Raw genomic sequence first — 18,060 nt, forward strand, 5'->3', positions numbered from 1 at the left:
CATATTTTATACGTACACTAATCTGAATATATATGTATATACCTTGATGAATTTTTTTTTTTTTTTGAGATGGAGTCTCTCTCTGTTGCCCAGGCTATAGTTCAGTGGCACAATCTCAGCTCACTGCAACCTCTGCCTCCTGGGTTTGAGCAATCTTCTTGCCTCAGCCTCCCAGTAGCTGGGATTACAGGCATGCACCACAATGCCTGGCTAATTTTTGTATTTTTAGTAGAGACAGGGTTTCACTGTGCTGTCCAGTCTGGCCTCGAACTCCTGACCTCAGATTATCCACCCACCTTGTCCTCCCAAAGTGCTAGGATTACAGGCATGAGCCACTGCGCTCGGCCTGATGAATTCTTATTATAACAATTTAACTTACTTTAAACCTGACATCTTAGGTAATGCATCACTTTGTTTATATAAAATATATTTGGTATATTTCCTGATGTATTAGTCCATTTTCACGCTGCTGATAAAGACATACCCAAGACTGGGAAGAAAAAGAGGTTTAATTGGACTTACAGTTCCACGTGGCTGGGGAGGCCTCCGAATCATGGTGGGAGATGAAAGACACTTCTTACATGATGGCAGCAAGAAAAAATGAGGAAGAAGTAAAAGCAGAAACCCCTGATAAACCCATTAGATCTCATGAGACTTATTAACTATTACAAGAATAGCATGGGGAAGACCGACCCCCATGATTCCATAACCTCCCCTGGGTCCCTCCCACAACACGTGGGAATTCTGTGAGCTACAATTCAAGTTGAGATTTGGGTGGGCATACAGCCAAACCATATCATTCCACCCCTGGCCCCTCCAAATCTCATGTCCTCACATTTCAAAACCAATCATGCCTTCCCAGCAGTTCCCCAAAGTCTTAACTAATTTCAGCATTAACCCAAAAGTCCACAGTCCAAAGTTTCATTTGAGACAAGGCAAGCCCCTTCTGCCTATGAGTCTGTAAAATCAAAAGCAAACTAGTTATGTCCTAGATACAATGGGGGTACAGGTATTGGGTAAATACAACCATTTCAAATGGGAGAAATTGGCCAAAACAAAGCAGTTACAGGGCCCATGCAAGTCCAAAATCCAGTCTGGCTGGCAGTCACATTTTAAAACTCCAAAATGATCTCCTTTGACTGCAGGTCTCACATCCAGGTCACGCTGATGCAAGAGGTGAGTTCTTATGGTCTCAGGCAGTTCTGCCCCTGTGGCTTTGCAGGGTACACCCTCCCTCCTGGCTACTTTCATGGGCTAGCACTGAGTGTCTGCGACTTTTCCAGGCACACAGTGCAAGCTGTCAGTGGATCTGCAATTCTGGGTTCTGGAAGATGGTGGCCCTCTTCTCACAGTTCCACTAGGGAGTGCCCCTTTAGGGACTATGTCTGGGGGCTCCAACCCCACATTTCCCTTCTGCACTGCCCTAGCAGAGGTTCTCCATGAGGGCCCCACCCCTGTAGCAAACTTCTGCCCGGGTATCTAGGCATTTCCATATATCTTATGAAATCTAGGCGGAGGTTCCACAACCTAAATTCTTGACTTCTGTGCACCCACAGGCTCAACACCATGTGGAAGCTGCCAAGGTTTGGGGCTTTCACCCTCTGAAGCCACAGCCTGAGCTGTACACTGGCCCCATTCAGCCATGGTTTCAGTGGCTAGGGCACAGGGCACAAATTCCCCAATCTGCATACAGCATGGGGACCCTGCGCCTGGCCCTGAAACCACTTTTTCCTCGTCATGGGAGGGGCTGCTGTGAAGGTCTCTGACATGGCCTGAAGACATTTTATCCATGGTCTTGGGGATTAACGATAGGTTCCTTGCTACTTATGCAAATTTCTGCAGCTGGCTTGAATTTCTCCCCAGAAAATGGGTTTTTCTTTTCTATTGCATAGTCAGGCTGCAATTTTTCAAAACTTTTTTGCTCTGCTTCCCTTATAAAACTGAATGCCTTTAACAGAACCCAAGTCATGTCTTGAATGCTTTGGTGCTCAGAAATTTCTTCCGCCACATACCCTAAATCATCTTTTTCAAGTTCAAAGTTCCACAAATCTCTAGGGCGGGGCAAAATGCTACCAGTCTCTTTGCTAAAACATAACAAGAGTTACCTTTCCTCTAGTCCCCAAGTCCCTCATCTTCCTCTGAGACCAACTCAGCCTGGACCTTATTGTCAATATCGCTATCAGCATTTTGGGCAAAGCCATTCAACAAGCCTTTAGGAAGTTCCAAACTTTCCCACATTTTCCTGTCTTCTTCTGAGCCCTCCAAACTGTTGCTTCCACATTTTCAGGTATCTTTTTAGCAACACCCCACTCTACCGGTACCAATTTACTATATTAGTTCATTTTTACACTGCTGATAAAGACATACCAGAAACTGAGAAGAAAAAGAGGTTTAATTAGACTTACAGTTCCACATGGTTGGGGAGGCCTCAGAATCTTGGCGGTAGGCGAAAGGCACTTCTTACATGGCAGTGGCAAGAGAAAACGAGGAAGAAGCAAAAGCAGAAACCCCCTGATAAACCCATCAGATCTTTTGAGACTTATTAACTATCATGAGAATAGCACAGGAAAGACTGGCCTCCATTATTCAATTACCTTCCCCTGGGTCCCTTCTACAACATGTGGGAATTCTGGGAGATACAATTCACGTTGAGATTTGGGTGGGGACACAGCCAAATCATATCACTTGACATTTTATTTACTGTTTTCAATTAGAGAAAAATAAAACATTCTCTCATAGATAGGCAACATTTAGAAACATGTTCCAAATCTGTGCTGTAATTACAACTTTGATAATTGTCCTATCAATTTAGCTGCTTTGATGAGGCTACCCCTGGAACTTATTAATAGGCTTCTTGTCAAACTACAAAAAAGATGCTTGTTTTCCAGGAGAGCAACTATCCGGTAAATCTAAAAGTACATTAAATTCTTCAGGTACAAGTATCCAGGAGCAGAGAGAGAACACAACCTAGTTCTATGCTAATAAAATAGGCATTTTCTCTCACTGAATGCTATGCATTCCCCATCTAACTCTAAAGGTTGTACTGTGATTAAAAACTCAGGAAGAACTTTTATTATTCTCATCAGAGGTAAAAAGGTAGCTTTACGATACCCTCTGGGTAGGAGCTTACACAGCTGGGCCAATTAAATCATGTTGAGAAACAGCAACTAAGCAAACTTGCCTATTTGATTTGCCTGATTTCCCATGTTTGCTGTCATCAGTGGCTTTCTCTTTTGTCCATTCCTTGGGTTCCTGATTTGACTTTCCCTCTAGGCATTAGATTTTATCTTTGGAGGCATCCTTCTATGACCATTCATTTTTGGACCAAGCCTGGATTTACAATACTGTTACTGGCCCAGACTTCATTTCTATCCAGTTTCATTCCACTGTGCTATAGTTTACAACGTATAATTTGACTTATAAATAATTCCTGACTATGGATTTAAAGACTGAAAGTAGATCAATAGAAACTTTGAAAATGTTAACATCTTCATTTCTTTTCTCAGTGTGGAAATAGACAATGTTTAGCTTAAAAATCTGCATTTTTTTGTGAGATATGGGGTTGAAAGACTTATTCCTGGAATTTATTGTTGAGGAGATAGCCTGTTGCTATCTGCCATACCTTGGTTTACTTTGTACAAAATGAGCTTCTTTTTAAGTAATGAGGTCTTTCTATGTTCAGCTTAAATCACTGTCTTAGACCCTTCATCAGAGTTCCCTGCTCTGCCTCATTCCCCTTTTTGCTCACGTGCAGTTTTTGACATAACCCTGGGAGGCAATTGGCATCATATATACTTTGCTTTGTTGTCTCCTGCTTCAATTCTGACTGGGTACCCAGTCTGCTCACTTTGCTTCTATCTTAAACAGGTTGAGACACACCAGAAACTTAGTATCAAGTTATGTATGTTGTAAGTTAATTGAGATTAGTTATTTTTTAGAACATAATTTAAGTATGTTTTTCCTTTTCTCATTCTGTAATAAAACAATAATTCTTGCTGAATAAAATAACTGACCACACATTATCTTAACAGATTAATTCTTTTAATCCTCACCTTAAAGTAACTCAATTGATTCTGGTTAAATCTTCCTTTTTTCATCGGAATTACAAAAATCCCAGTGGTAATGTTTCTTGCAATATGTTTTATAAAAATTTTATTTGGAAAGTTTGAAAAGTTTCTACACATAATTGAAAAGATAAGTTGGGCACAGTGGTGCCTGCCTGTAGTCCCAGCTACTCAGGAATCTGAGGCAAGAAGGATTGCCAGAGGCTAGGAAGTTGAGGACAGAGTGTGCTATGATCATGCCTGAGAAGAGCCACTGCACTCCTGCCTGGACAACTTAGCAAGACGCCATCTTTTTTTGAAAAGAAAGAAAGAAAAAGAAATGGCATTGGGGATAACAATTTAATCAGAGTAGTAAAATGATCATTCTATGGGTATCAAACAAATAAATGAAAATCATATACTTCAAACAAGTGAATTAAATAATTGATATTCTGATATAAAGTCAGATTTAACAAGAGTTTCTACATGAAAAGTTCTGTAAGTAGGTCAGAACTGATTTACTACTAATAAGAGAATTCTCTTTGTAACAGGCCAGCACCTACTGAAGCCTTTCTTTCTTTTAATACCGCAAACATGTTTGCTGTTTAAAACCGGGAAACTAGCTACCCATGAAATCATGCTGCCATTTTTTCCTCATTAGCCTTTTGGTCTGGTCTTGGAGAAGTTGATGCTCCCCAATAGATAGACTAACAGTGCAGTTGGAGAAGCAGAGTTTTACTCAATTAATTTTATTTATTTGCCCTGCTGTGGTTGGCCAATCACACTTCTTACTTAAGAGGAATGGTAGTTTTGCCTCAAGGTAGGAGTATCTCAGGAAATGCAGGAAACTAAGGCAACACAACTAATATTCCAGCTGTAATAACAAGTCCAAGGGTTCTACCTCTCAGGGAAAACTATTGGCACACTGCCTTCTTTACACTTGCAGCCCTTTCAGGCCTCAGGCAAGTGTTATTCTGAGGTGAAGGAGGCTGTTCAGGGTGATGTAATTTCTCTGCCTTTCTCCATGTTGCTTTGAGCCAAGTCTATGGTGGGATAAAATGCCTGTTTCAGGCAGCAGCCATCTCTCCAAAGCTTTGTAGCAGAGTTAGCTTTATTTAATGTGCTGTTAGGAAGGATGGGGGGAAAAGAGACCTAGCTTCTTAATAAGAACTTGAAGTGCCATTCATTTAACAAATCTTATTGAATACATACTATGTAACTGGCACTGTGACCCTTATGCTTTTAAAATTTATTTGGAAGGGAGACACTGTGAGAGCAGGGAGGGTAACTTTTTCTTTGAGTGTATTGTTGTATTTGAGATTATTGTCCTTTGCCAGACTAGATAATTAAGAATAAAAAGCTACGTTCACCTCTACCACTTCTTTCAGTCAGGTGAAAGTAATTTCTCTCTCCCTTCTTCAAATAGCTCTCACTGAAATTTGGCCTAGTTTCCTCAATAGCAGTTTTAGATATATAGTGAGAAAAGCTGATATGTGTGCTTTGGCCATTTTCCCCATGACTAATTTTTCTTGTTTTATAGTGCTATCGTCCACTCAGAGAAAGTAATAGCACTATTCATTTTAAACAATTGCTTGTTACATCTGGATTTAGTCAGATGAAGATCCAAATCATGACAGCTCTTTGGATCCCAGTTGTCTAATATATCATAGAATCAGAGGTCAGCCTCAGTGAGATGGAAATAGGACTCTCAGCTACAATAGTGGGCTATCAACATTTTAACTTTCTATTTCAGTTTTCATTTCTCCTCCTGCCTGCAATATGGGCTTAGGTATTCTCTAATTCTGCCTCTGTCTTTGGTTACTTTTGCTCACATGTGAAGAACATAATTTAATTTGTGTTGAATTTATTTCAGCAAACTGTTAGTTAGCTAAGTAAAAGTCCAATTTAACAAACTCTAAAATTTCCAGAATCTTTCATTGTAACATGTTAAGTGATAATGAATATCCCCTCTGCTAATTAGACTTGGTAATAAAAAAAGCAACTGTCCAGCCTTTTCTTGTTATATCAGCAAATTAAAAAATCTGTTTAACCAATCTCACCACTTTGGGAGGCCGAGGCGGGTGAATCAGGAGTTCAGGAGTTCGAGACCAGCCTGGCCAACATGGCAAAACCCCGTCTCTACTAAAAATACAAAAATCAGATGGGCATGGTGGCAGGCGCCTGTAATCCCAGCCACTTGGGAGGCTGAGGCAGGAGAATCTATTAAAACCGGGAGGTGTAGGTTGCAATGAGCCCAGACCGTGCCACTGCACTCCAACCTGGGCAACAAGGTGAGACTCCATCTGGGGCCCGAGCAGGTGGCGGAGTGGGGTAGTCTTTTCTCTCTCTCTCTCTCTCTTTTTTTTTTTTTTTTTTGATACAGAGTCGCGCTTTGTCGCCCAGGCTGCATGCAATGGTGCGATCTCAGCTCACTGCAGCCTCTGCCCCCCGGGTTCAAATGATTCTCCTAAAAAAAAAAAAAAAAAAAAAAGTATCTTGACCTAGTTGAAGCCCCTGCTAGCACTTGGGGTGTCTTTGTAAGAATTAGCAAAAAGTGCTCCCTCTGCGCAGAGCAAGTGAAACAAAGGCTTTCTCCAAAGAGACTGGAGTTTCTCTGGCTGGCTGAGAGGGAGGCGACCTAGGCCCTCCCTACACACTGGACCCGGTGCTCCTGTGCAGGCCACAACCTTCCTGACCATCATGGCAGCCCTGTTCCTGGTACCAGAAGGCAGGAAGTAGAATTCCGTACCGCTCTGAGCCCTTCACATCTTCACATTTCTGGAGGTTTTCTTATTTTTATTTTTTTATTTAATGGCGTTAATTCTTTTTGTTGGTAGTTATAAATGAGAAGGAAAACCAGATAGTTACTATTTGATTTTAGGACAAAGTGGAATAACCCTGGTGGCAGTTCAATGCAGGGTTTCCCCTCCAACATGCAATGTTAGGAAGCACATAGCAGGCTTTTTCCTTAAAAAACAAACAAACAAACAAACAAACAAAAATTCCTGGATAGTAATCTAAAGAATCACTCAGAAGGATTTCTTTATTTTTAAGAATGTATTATAAAATGTTATTATCAAATGACTGATTCTATGGCCAATGTACACACACACACACGTACAGAATAAAACCTCTCTGGTATGTGTTATTTATGATTATATATTCATGATTATAACGAAGCTAAGTCACCATTATGTCTTCTGCTTTAAAGTATCGGAAGCTGCTACCTTGCCATGAAAAAGTATTACATACTCCTCCAATTGCTCCCCCACTATATTTATCCAACAGAAAAGGAATGAATAATAAAACTTTGGGCTTTTTTCCCCTCTTCTTTTTCCAGGTGATGTATTCCACCTTACTGCCCCTAGTAAATTCACCTTCGAGGAGGCTGCAAAAGAGTGTGAAAACCAGGACGCCAGGCTGGCAACAGTGGGGGAACTCCAGGCGGCGTGGAGGAACGGCTTTGACCAGTGCGATTACGGGTGGCTGTCGGATGCCAGCGTGCGCCACCCTGTGACTGTGGCCAGGGCCCAGTGTGGAGGTGGTCTACTTGGGGTGAGAACCCTGTATCGTTTTGAGAACCAGACAGGCTTCCCTCCCCCTGATAGCAGATTTGATGCCTACTGCTTTAAACGTAAGTGTTTGATACATTTTTTAAAATTACAGGTTTAAAAAAAATGCTTCGAAGCATGCATTGATGTTCAACTAGCCGTTGGAATGGATTCCATGTCTTGCAGTTTGTGCACGGAATGGAAACAGTTCAGTGATTTTCAAAAGCAAGCACACTGAACAGCAGTGATATGGTTAAAACCACAGGAATTTTGACAAATGGATTTTTAGAGGGGCGAGGAAATATCAGGTTAAGCTTTAACTGTGCTCTGTTCTGTCCAGAGCCACAGAGCATATTTCTGAGTATTTTATATTAATTGCAGTCCCTAAATTTTGCAATTTGCTTATTGGTGCTACAGTGCCGAGGCCAAGTGAGGCGGAGTTAAATCCTTAAGGTTGTTTATTTTGTCTTTGGTATCACTCTCTTTCTTTGAGATGGCAGAGAATTTAAATTTCAGTAATTACAAGTGAGTACTTGAAGCTGGCATGGATACTCAAAAAGTCATAACTAAAAACGAACTATACTATCAATAAAAATCTCCATTTATTTCAAGTAATGGAAATTCATGCCTTCTAATCACTCTGTAATATCATATTGAAGTACAGTATGTGTTCTTTGCAGCCTATAACAGAGTATCTTTAGTTAGGTTTACTAATTAACATTTTTTTTAAAATAATGTTTCTTAACATTCATAATTATTTTAATTTTCCAGATGTCCTCAAATAATGTTAGCAATAGTCACATGATAAAGTATCATAATTGTAGTATGCAAATTAAACGAGCAAGTAATCTAGCATCTCATTGGAATATTTACTGAACCATCTGTACTGTGCTAGCTAAACAAAGATCTCTCAGAATTTTGGTGACCTTGGGTATATCCAAGACAGAGTCAGGTTATGTTGAAACAGATTTGCAAACAATTTTGACTAAATTTCCAATGTATCTTGTTATAGCAATATGTCACTAAAATGAGTACAAAATGTACTAGCTTATTATATAATTGATTTCTAGAGTGAAATACAAAGGCATTTTTAAGCAACCAAAAAGACACAGACTGTGATGTTGTAAGTGGTCAGTAGAATGGATGTTCGTGCAACCCAAAGGTTTGTTTTCACACTTTTATCGCCTAGCTAAGAAGCCTCTGCTTGGATCTCCTCCCTTAGATTCAACTTTCTGAGTGTTAAAGCCATGTGTTGTGTATTACCTTGATACAAGCTGGTCAATCCATAAAGGCTGTAGAAATGCTAGCTTTTGTTCTCAGGCCCTGAAACAACAGAATTCTTCCTTAATCATTTTCAGGAAAACAACAATAACATAAACCTTATCTCTAAAAGTAGACAGATGTACATTCCTTTAAGCCACATTGTCACAACAATGATTTTTCAAGTACTTCAGGCTCTGAAATCAATTTTACATTACGTGACTGACATAATTAAGGAGCAAAATCAGATTGGTATGCTGTGGGGAAGGCGTTGGAGAGGTTAAATTAGGGAAGGAGTAGAATTATCCAGCCTGACTTCCTTATTTGATATTTTCTTGTGCTTTATTAATAAAACTGGCACTGGAAAACTTTTAAACAACGTTTTTCATCTCTCTGTGGGTAAAATTTAAATCAAAGCCTGTCTATAGCCACAAAGACTATTATTAAATAATTTATCCTGATGTGTTTTAAATTATTTATTTAATTGAAAAATACACATGAAATAACAAGGTACTTATGTTTAAATAGAGTAACCACCTACTAAAAATCTGCACAAAATTCAAAAAATGTTTAAAAGTTTATATTCATTTTTATCTCTCTAATTCATTTCATGTATATAACTTGTAAATATAATGGATTCATATTTTGCTTTTTTTCCCACCTAAGCATGTGGCTGGATTCTTATTTATTTCCTACTTAAGATGTTATTATATTCAGAATTCATTCAGTGCATAGAAGGTTAAAAGAGTTTAGCCATATAGAAGCCTTTCTTTTTTTTTTGAGACAGAGTCTGGCTCTGTTGCCCAGGCTGGAATGCAGTGGTGTGGTCTCGGCTCACTGCAAGCTCCGCCTCCTGGGTTCACGCCATTCTCCTGCCTCAGCCTCCCGAGTAGCTGGGACTACAGGCGCCCACCACCACACCTGGCTAATTTTTTTGTCTTTTTTAGTAGAGACAGGGTTTCACTGTGTTAGCCAGGATGGTCTCGATCTCCTGACCTCGTGATCCGCCCACCTCGGCCTCCCAAAGTGCTGGGATTACAGGCTTGAGCCACCACACCCGTCCTAGAAGCCTTTCTTAAACCACACATAATGCCAATAGTTTTCCAAATTTTCTAATTTATTTTTCAAACTTTTTTATATATATATACACACACACACACTTTTTTTTTTTTTTTTTTTTTTTTTTTGAGATGGAGTTTTGCTCTTGTTGCCTAGGCCGGAGTGCAATGGTGCGATCTCAGCTCACCGCAACCTCCACCTCCGGGGTTCAAGTGATTCTCCTGCCTCAGCCTCCCAAGTAGCTGGGATTACAGGCATGTAGCACCATGCCTGGCTAATTTTGTGTTTTTAGCAGAGATGGGGTTTCACTATGTTGATCAAGTTGGTCTCGAACTCCTGACTTCAGGTGATCCACCCATTTCGGCCTCCCAAAATGCTGGGATCACAGGAGTGAGCCACTGCTCCTGGCCTAGTATATATTTTTACATAATTTGAAAAATATTTTCAAAACGACTTAATTGATGTCCACCTTTCCCACATAGTCAAGTAGTGACTAAAGGGTAAAATTCGTGAGAGTCATGGCTTCAGCTACAGTTCCAAAAGTGATTTCAGAGATATACAGCTGGCTGGGTATGTAGAGGAATTTAGAAATATAACTATATTTTTCTTGTTTGCTTCCACCAAATGTAGAAAGTGTTTTTTAAGTCACTTGGTGAATGAACAATGCCAAATCTTACTTTGCTTTAATTCCCTTTACCTCACAAAGTCACTGACTAAAACATTCACAACAACAGATAGAAAATATAAAATTAGGCTTTATTCTTTTCAAATAAATTTGAAAAGTAGGCAAAGTAATGTCTTTGTAAGATAAAGTTTTCCTGTATATCTTCTCCTAATGATTAAACAATTTAGCATATTTATTTTTTTGACTTCAGAATTTAGCACGTTCTGTGAAAGTTAGAGAGTTATACAAGGCTTTGAAAGATCGTTTCATATATCCCCAAACTTAAGTGAATCAAAACCATTCAAGACTCATGATAATCTCTCACAGAATGTTATTAATTATCTCCAGAGAGGGAGATGGAACATGTTTCCTAGAAAACTCATTCTAATATTCCATGACCTTCACTCTCAGATAATTTTTCTAGTTAAGTACTTTGCATTTGAATTTGAACCCATGTTTTCATTTTTGAGTTGGAGACCAAAATCTGAATAACAGCCTTTCCTATTGTTGATCACAATTGTTTATTTTTCCCTCAGCATCTTCTCCAACTGAAACAATTTTCTTGTTTTACAGTTTCAATCTCCAAATTTCTAATCATTGATAGGTTCTTGCTTTGAAGTTTCATCGTTGTTTTTCACATTCCTCTATTTATGATTAAGCTTGGAAATCAAAATGGTGGTCCAGAGAAGGCTACATTAATTCCCACCACTTTCTATCCTATCCTATGTACTCATTCACTGTTAAAATTGGCCTGCCCTTCTAACCTGTGGTTAGTTCATTATCTTTTTTGTGTGTGCCCTAGTTCATAATCTGACCACGTGTCAAAACTAACCTTTCCCCAATTGGTATATTACAAATGTTTCCTGTTTATTGAATTTGAATTTGTTAGCATTCTGTCTCTCATATAAATTTAAAAAGATAGTTTGAATTGTAATTCCACTGCTCCAATCCTTACAGTTTTCTAACCATGTTTACATTTAGTTGTGTATAACAAATTTAATATAGAAGAACCAAGTTAAAAATAGTCATTTCTCAATAATGTAGATAGCATGGGAATGAGTTAAATTGACTATCATGCTGCTAATAGAGGTTTTAAGTTTTATTAGGAAAATCTGTCTCATGTCTCACAGCAGAAGCAGAGAAGATGGCCCATAGGACAAAAATGCCATAAGTACAGTGATGTGAAACATCTGTGGGCAGACAGCTGCAAAGGTTGGAAAGGAACTTTTGTGGGAAAAGAATTGTGTTGATTTATGTTGGCTTCCTCAATAATAAAGTTGAAGGAATACTAGTAGTTTTCCAGAACCAAAACTTCTCCATGTGAATGTACCTATTGGAAGGACACTGTTAGAATAATCTGGAATTGTTTTTACCTTTACAATAGTCATCATGAATACAGTGGTATTTATTCTTAAAATATCTCTTTGTAGATTTGTGCTTTATAAAATTATTTCCTTTTCTGGAATGGCTGAAACAAATGGCACAGATCCTCAGATACACTGACTTGTGATCAAAATCAGCTGTTAAGTTGATGAAAAAACCACCCAAACTGAAAAGGAAGTCTGAGGTTTTCCATTCCAAGTAGTAGAATTAATTAACTTAATTAAAAGCAGACATTTTCTTTTTTTAAATAGGGCTCTAAAATTATTGAAAACCCTTGTTTTTGGAAACAAAGTCACATAAATACTGGCTTTCTAGAACAGATTCTCTAGGACATATTGCTACCACTTTATTACACAGCAGGACTAGAGGAAGGAATGCAACAGCAAACTCCATAGTAATAATTGACAATGAAATCCAGTTATTTAGTTTTAAAAATATGAGTCAATTTTTAAAACACTATAAACATATTTTCATAGCATTGTAGAAAGTTGCTAGCAGAGAGCTTGGATTGGAACATAGGAAGCCTGGATTCATAGCCCCTTATGCAGTTGTACCTGTTTCTAAGTTAATTTCATCAGCCAAGGAAATACTCAGAGGGAAAAAGTAAATTTAGCTTTTTTTGTTGTTATTAATAATAGTATGATTAAATTTTCTCTAATATGCTGCTTGCTAAGTATTTATATTATGTTTCCATGGGAACTTTTTCTGTATGTATCTTTTTACTATTTCCCCAAAGAATGCAGTTATAAGACAAACATGAAATTTGGCAGTTAAATGAAGTAATGGTTATGGAATTTCAGAGGATAGAGAATTGAATTAAAATAGTCATCTACATTTTGGGTTTTTAAGTTGTTCATGTCAATCAAAATAGAACAACGCTTCTTCCAAGAAATGAATGTAGAAAAAGCTTTTCTTTAAAAAGGGGAAGAAAAGGTTATTTAATGTTTTTAAACTCCAATTCTTTTTTGGTTTAGTTTTGTTTTAATATTGGAAAGATAAATAATGGCAGACTTTAAAGAATATTTAAATGTATCATAATGTAAATAACCATCAAATGTTCATGATAAAATCAGTGAAGCTGAGCTTTAAAATGGTCTGGGGAATGACCACAACTAATAACAGCTTGTGCCAGACAAAAAATAAGGAACCTGTTACAGCCCTAGTCTGATTTACAATAAAATCATATCCTTTTATGATTAAGTTTTTACAGAGCAAATGGAGCTAAAAGGTAGCCTGTTTTGTTTTTTTGAGGGCTCCTGTTCTGGAATTATGAAAAGTAAAAAAGAAGATACTATAGATACTATGACTATTACACCTCTTTTCAGGGCAAACAAGCATTTACTCACAAAACTAGCTTTAAGTCCTATAGGATATAGCAAAACAATAACTGCAGGTTTCTTCAGGACAGTTCTTTTGAGTTCAGTGGCAACTATTAGTAGGTTTTTATTTTTAAAAATACTGATTTTTTTATTAAAAAATCAAACAATCATTATATACTAGGCTGCTGCCTTTTCCCTGTGTTGAGAAAGAATCTTGTTTACAAACTGTTGCTTTTATATACAATTTAAATTTCTTTAAACAGGCCAGGCCATTCTCTGTAAATCTGGAGACATTATAATGCAGCATTTTATGATGACAGGTTACTTTATATTGCCTGAGCCTGTTCTTACTGATGCTCAGGGTTGTTCTCGGTGATTTGTAATTACAGACCTAAAATACATTATGTGGGTACTTTACTTCCTGTTCTACATTTGTGTTTCAGGCTAAAGTAAGCCTGGAAACAAGATCCTTAGGAGATACAAACAGAGTGTGTAGAACATAGAACAAAATGTAGAACTACAATAAATGCCAACCAGCCTCTGCCAGGCACATTTTATAATTTATTAAAAACAAATCTACACCATGAAGTTGAAAGAAAGATGAAGACACATGTCCAACACCTGGGATCAAGTGAAGAGTGGTATTAAAAAGTTTTAATATCCTGTTTTCATGAAAGTCTCCACATTATGGACAATGTAATGGTTTATATGTAACTTGGATACACTTGATGTGGCTTTTTTGTTGTTTTGCAATCTGAGACACACCCTCTCCCCTGAGATAATGCGCAGCAACTTGAAAAGAAGGGAGTATGTGGAGAAAGCTAGAGGCAGGGTTCAGAAGCCTCCAGAAGAATAGTACTCAATTCTCCTGTGAGGCTTCAAATTGACACTGTAGTTTCTGGTAAATAAACAATCTACTGTATCCAAAATCTGCATTTATATTTTTGGGAGCTTTTCCTTATCTTAAAACTATATAATATTCATTTTCCTTAAGTGATAATAGTCATGCATACTTTTAGGTAAAAGCAGTGATAACCCTTATAACGTAAAACAACTGATCAATTTATGACTATTAAGTGTTCAATTATCTGTCCCTGGGTCAAGTCAAGTATAGTTTTAAGACTCTTCTCCATCACAGAACATTTCTGGGTCACCCCAAAATACTCCCTGCAAAATACTCAGGAGCACTTAACAAACACTGGGCATACAACTTTTTATTAGTGACTTATCTAATCAACTCTTTGAAATTATTTTTCTAGCTAAAGAGGCTACAACCATCGATTTGAGTATCCTCGCAGAAACTGCATCACCCAGTTTATCCAAAGAACCACAAATGGTTTCTGATAGAACTACACCAATCATCCCTTTAGTTGATGAGTTACCTGTCATTCCAACAGAGTTCCCTCCCGTGGGAAATATTGTCGATTTTGAACAGAAAGCCACAGTCCAACCTCAGGCTGTCACAGATAGTTTAGCCACCAAATTACCCACACCTACTGGCAGTAGCAAGAAGCCTTGGGATATAGATGACTACTCACCTTCTGCTTCAGGACCTCTTGGAAAGCCAGACATATCAGAATTTAAGGATGAAGTGCTCCAAAGTACAGCTGTCGCCACTGATTCATGGGATGGTGTCATGGAAGATACACAAACACAAGAATCGGTTACACAGATTGAACAAATAGAAGTGGGTCCTTTGGTAACATCTATGGAAATTTTAAAGCACATTCCTTCCAAGGAATTCCCTGTAACTGAAACACCATTGGTAACTGGAAGAATGACCCTGGAATCCAAAACTGAAAAGAAAATGGTAAGCACTGTTTCTGAATTGGTAACCATAGGTCACTATGGATTCACCTTGGGAGAAGAGGATGATGAAGACAGAACACTTACAGCTGGATCTGATGAGAGCACCTTGATCTTTGACCAAACGCCTGAAGTCATTACAGTGTCAAAGACTTCAGAAGACACCACCGACACTCAGTTAGAGGACTTGGAGACAGTCTCAGCATCCACAACTGTTTCACCTTTAATTATGCCCGACAATAATGGATCATCCATGGATGACTGGGAAGAGAGACAAACTAATGGTAGGATAATGGAAGATTTTTTTGGCAAATATCTGTCTACTACACCTTTTCCATCACAGCATCATACAGAAATAGAATTGTTTCCTTATTCTGGTGATAAAATATTAGTAGAAGGAATTTCCACAGTTATTTATCCTTCTCCACAAACAGAAATGACACATAGGAGAGAAAGAACAGAAACACTAATACCAGACATGAGAACAGATACTTATACAGATGAAATACAAGAAGAGATCACTAAAAGCCCATTTATGGGAAAAACAGAAGAAGAAGACTTCTCTGGGATGAAACTCTCTACATCTCCCTCAGGGCCAATTCATGTTACAGAGTCTTCTGTGGAAATGACCAAGTCTTTTGATTTCCCAACATTGACAACAAAGTTAAGTGCAGAGCTAACAGAAGTAAGAGAGATGGAGGAAGAATTTACAGCAACTCCAGGTACTATAAAATATGATGAAAATACTACAATAGTGCATTTGACCCATAGTACTTTAAGTGTTGAAGCGGCCACCATATCAAAATGGTCATGGGATGAAGATAATATAACATCCAAGCCTTTAGAATCTACAGAACCTTCAGCCTCTTCAAAATTGCCCCCTGCCTTACTCACAACTGTGGGGATGAATGGAAAGGATAAAGAAATCCCAAGTTTCACTGAAGATGGAGCAGATGAATTTACTCTTATTCCAGATAGTACTCAAAAGCAGTTAGAGGAGATTACTGATGAAGACATAGCAGTCCATGGAAAATTCACAATTAGATTTCAGCCAACTACATCAATTGGTATTGCAGAAAAGTCAACTTTGAGAGATTCTATAACTGAAGAAAAAGTTCCACCTATCACAAGCACTGAAGGCCGAGTTTATGCAACCACGGAAGGAAGTGCTTTGGGTGAAGTAGAAGATGTGGACCTCTCTAAGTCAGTATCTACTGTTCCCCAATTTGCACACACTTCAGAGGTGGAAGGATTAGCATTTGTTAGTTATAGTAGCACCCAAGAGCCTACTACTTATGTAGACTCTTCCCATACCATTCCTCTTTCTGTAATTCCCAAGACAGACTGGGGAGTGTTAGTACCTTCTGTTCCATCAGAAGATGAAGTTCTAGGTGAACCCTCTCAAGACATACGTGTCATTGATCAGATTCACCTTGAAGCGACTATTTCTCCAGAAACTATGAGAACAACAAAACTCACAGAGGGAACAACTCAGGAAGAATTCCCTTGGAAAGAACAGACTGCAGAGAAACCAGTTACTGCTCTCAGTTCTACAGCTTGGACTCCCAAGGAGGCAGTAACACCACTGGATGAACAAGAGGGTGATGGATCAGCATATACAGTCTCTGAAGACGAATTGTTGACAGGTTCTGAGAGGGTCCCAGTTTTAGAAACAACTCCAGTTGGAAAAATTGATCACAGTGTGTCTTATCCACCAGGTGCTATAACTGAGCACAAAGTGAAAACGGTTGAAGTGGTAACACTAACACCAAGCATTGGGCCAAAAGTATCTTTAAGTCCAGGGCCTGAACAAAAATATGAAACAGAAGGTACTAGTACAACAGGATTTACGTCATCTTTGAGTCCTTTGAGTACCCACGTTACCCAGCTTATGGAAGAAACCACTACTGAGAAAATATCCCTAGAGGATATTGATTTAGGCTCAGGATTATTTGAAAAGCCCAGAGCTACAGAACTCATAGAATTTTCAACAATCAAAGTCACAGTTCCAAGTGATATTACCACTGCCTTCAGTTCAGTAGACAGACTTCACACAACTTCAGCACTCAAGCCAACTTCCGCGATTACTAAGAAACCACCTCTCATCGACAGGGAACCTGGTGAAGAAACAACCAGTGACATGGTAATCATTGGAGAATCAACATCTCATATTCCTCCCACTACCCTTGAAGATATTGTAGCTAAGGAAACAGAAACCGATATTGATAGAGAGTATTTCACGACTTCAAGTCCTCACGCTACACAGCCAACAAGACCACCCACTGTGGAAGACAAAGAGGCCTTTGGACCTCAGGCATTTTCTACACCACAGCCCCCAGCAAGGACAAAATTCCACCCTGACATTAATGTTTATATTATTGAGGTCAGAGAAAACAAGACAGGTAAGTCTTTGCTTTCTAGACTGCCATTGAAGGCAATCCACATTTTATCTTGAAAGTTACTTTTGGGAAAAAAAAAAATCAACATACCAAATGCTGCCATTAGAAGATAACTGGAGTGTGAAAAATAAATGTTTTAGCTTCATATATTTGTACAAGAATTGGAAGAATATGTTAAACAATGTGGAAGAATGTTAGATACAATTTTATGTTAAAAGTCATAAGAAGCCCTGCTTTGTCATCTAATATAACCAAATCATCACTGTTACATCACTTCAGAACATACAGAACAAAATGTTTTAATTTCAGTGTCTTTTCATACATTACTACTCAAGTGTAGCACTAGACTGTGTTAACATTCCATTGGTCTTTAACTATTAACCTTCAGTACTTACAATGTGGATGGCTAAAATGGTTTTGCATATCCCTAAGGTTAACAGAAAGATATTTAAAGGTTTGCTTTGGTTTTTCTTTTCCAGGATTTTACAGGTTTATTATATGACTTGTGTGGTGGGTAATAGGTCTCTAATGTAAGTGTTATTTTAATGTAAATGCAACATATTCTTATGCTGTTGT

General features: G+C 38.3%; 1 protein-coding gene across 2 annotated transcripts in view; it reads left to right on the plus strand.

Moving 5' to 3' along the window:
- The window catches only part of VCAN (versican), a 110,297-nt gene that overhangs the window by 32,764 nt on the left and 59,473 nt on the right, over positions 1-18,060 (plus strand). Inside the window, exons 6-7 of one of the 2 annotated variants that reach the window (XM_023215001.2) lie at positions 7,384-7,677; positions 14,539-17,487. In XM_023215001.2, coding sequence (XP_023070769.2) covers positions 7,384-7,677; positions 14,539-17,487 — 3,243 coding nt within the window. The remainder of the gene's footprint in view (positions 1-7,383; positions 7,678-14,538; positions 17,488-18,060) is intronic. The other variant, XM_023215002.2, reaches the window with a different exon arrangement.

The sequence above is a fragment of the Piliocolobus tephrosceles genome, chromosome 4 (assembly GCF_002776525.5).
Source record: "Piliocolobus tephrosceles isolate RC106 chromosome 4, ASM277652v3, whole genome shotgun sequence".
Taxonomy (NCBI): domain Eukaryota; kingdom Metazoa; phylum Chordata; class Mammalia; order Primates; family Cercopithecidae; genus Piliocolobus; species Piliocolobus tephrosceles.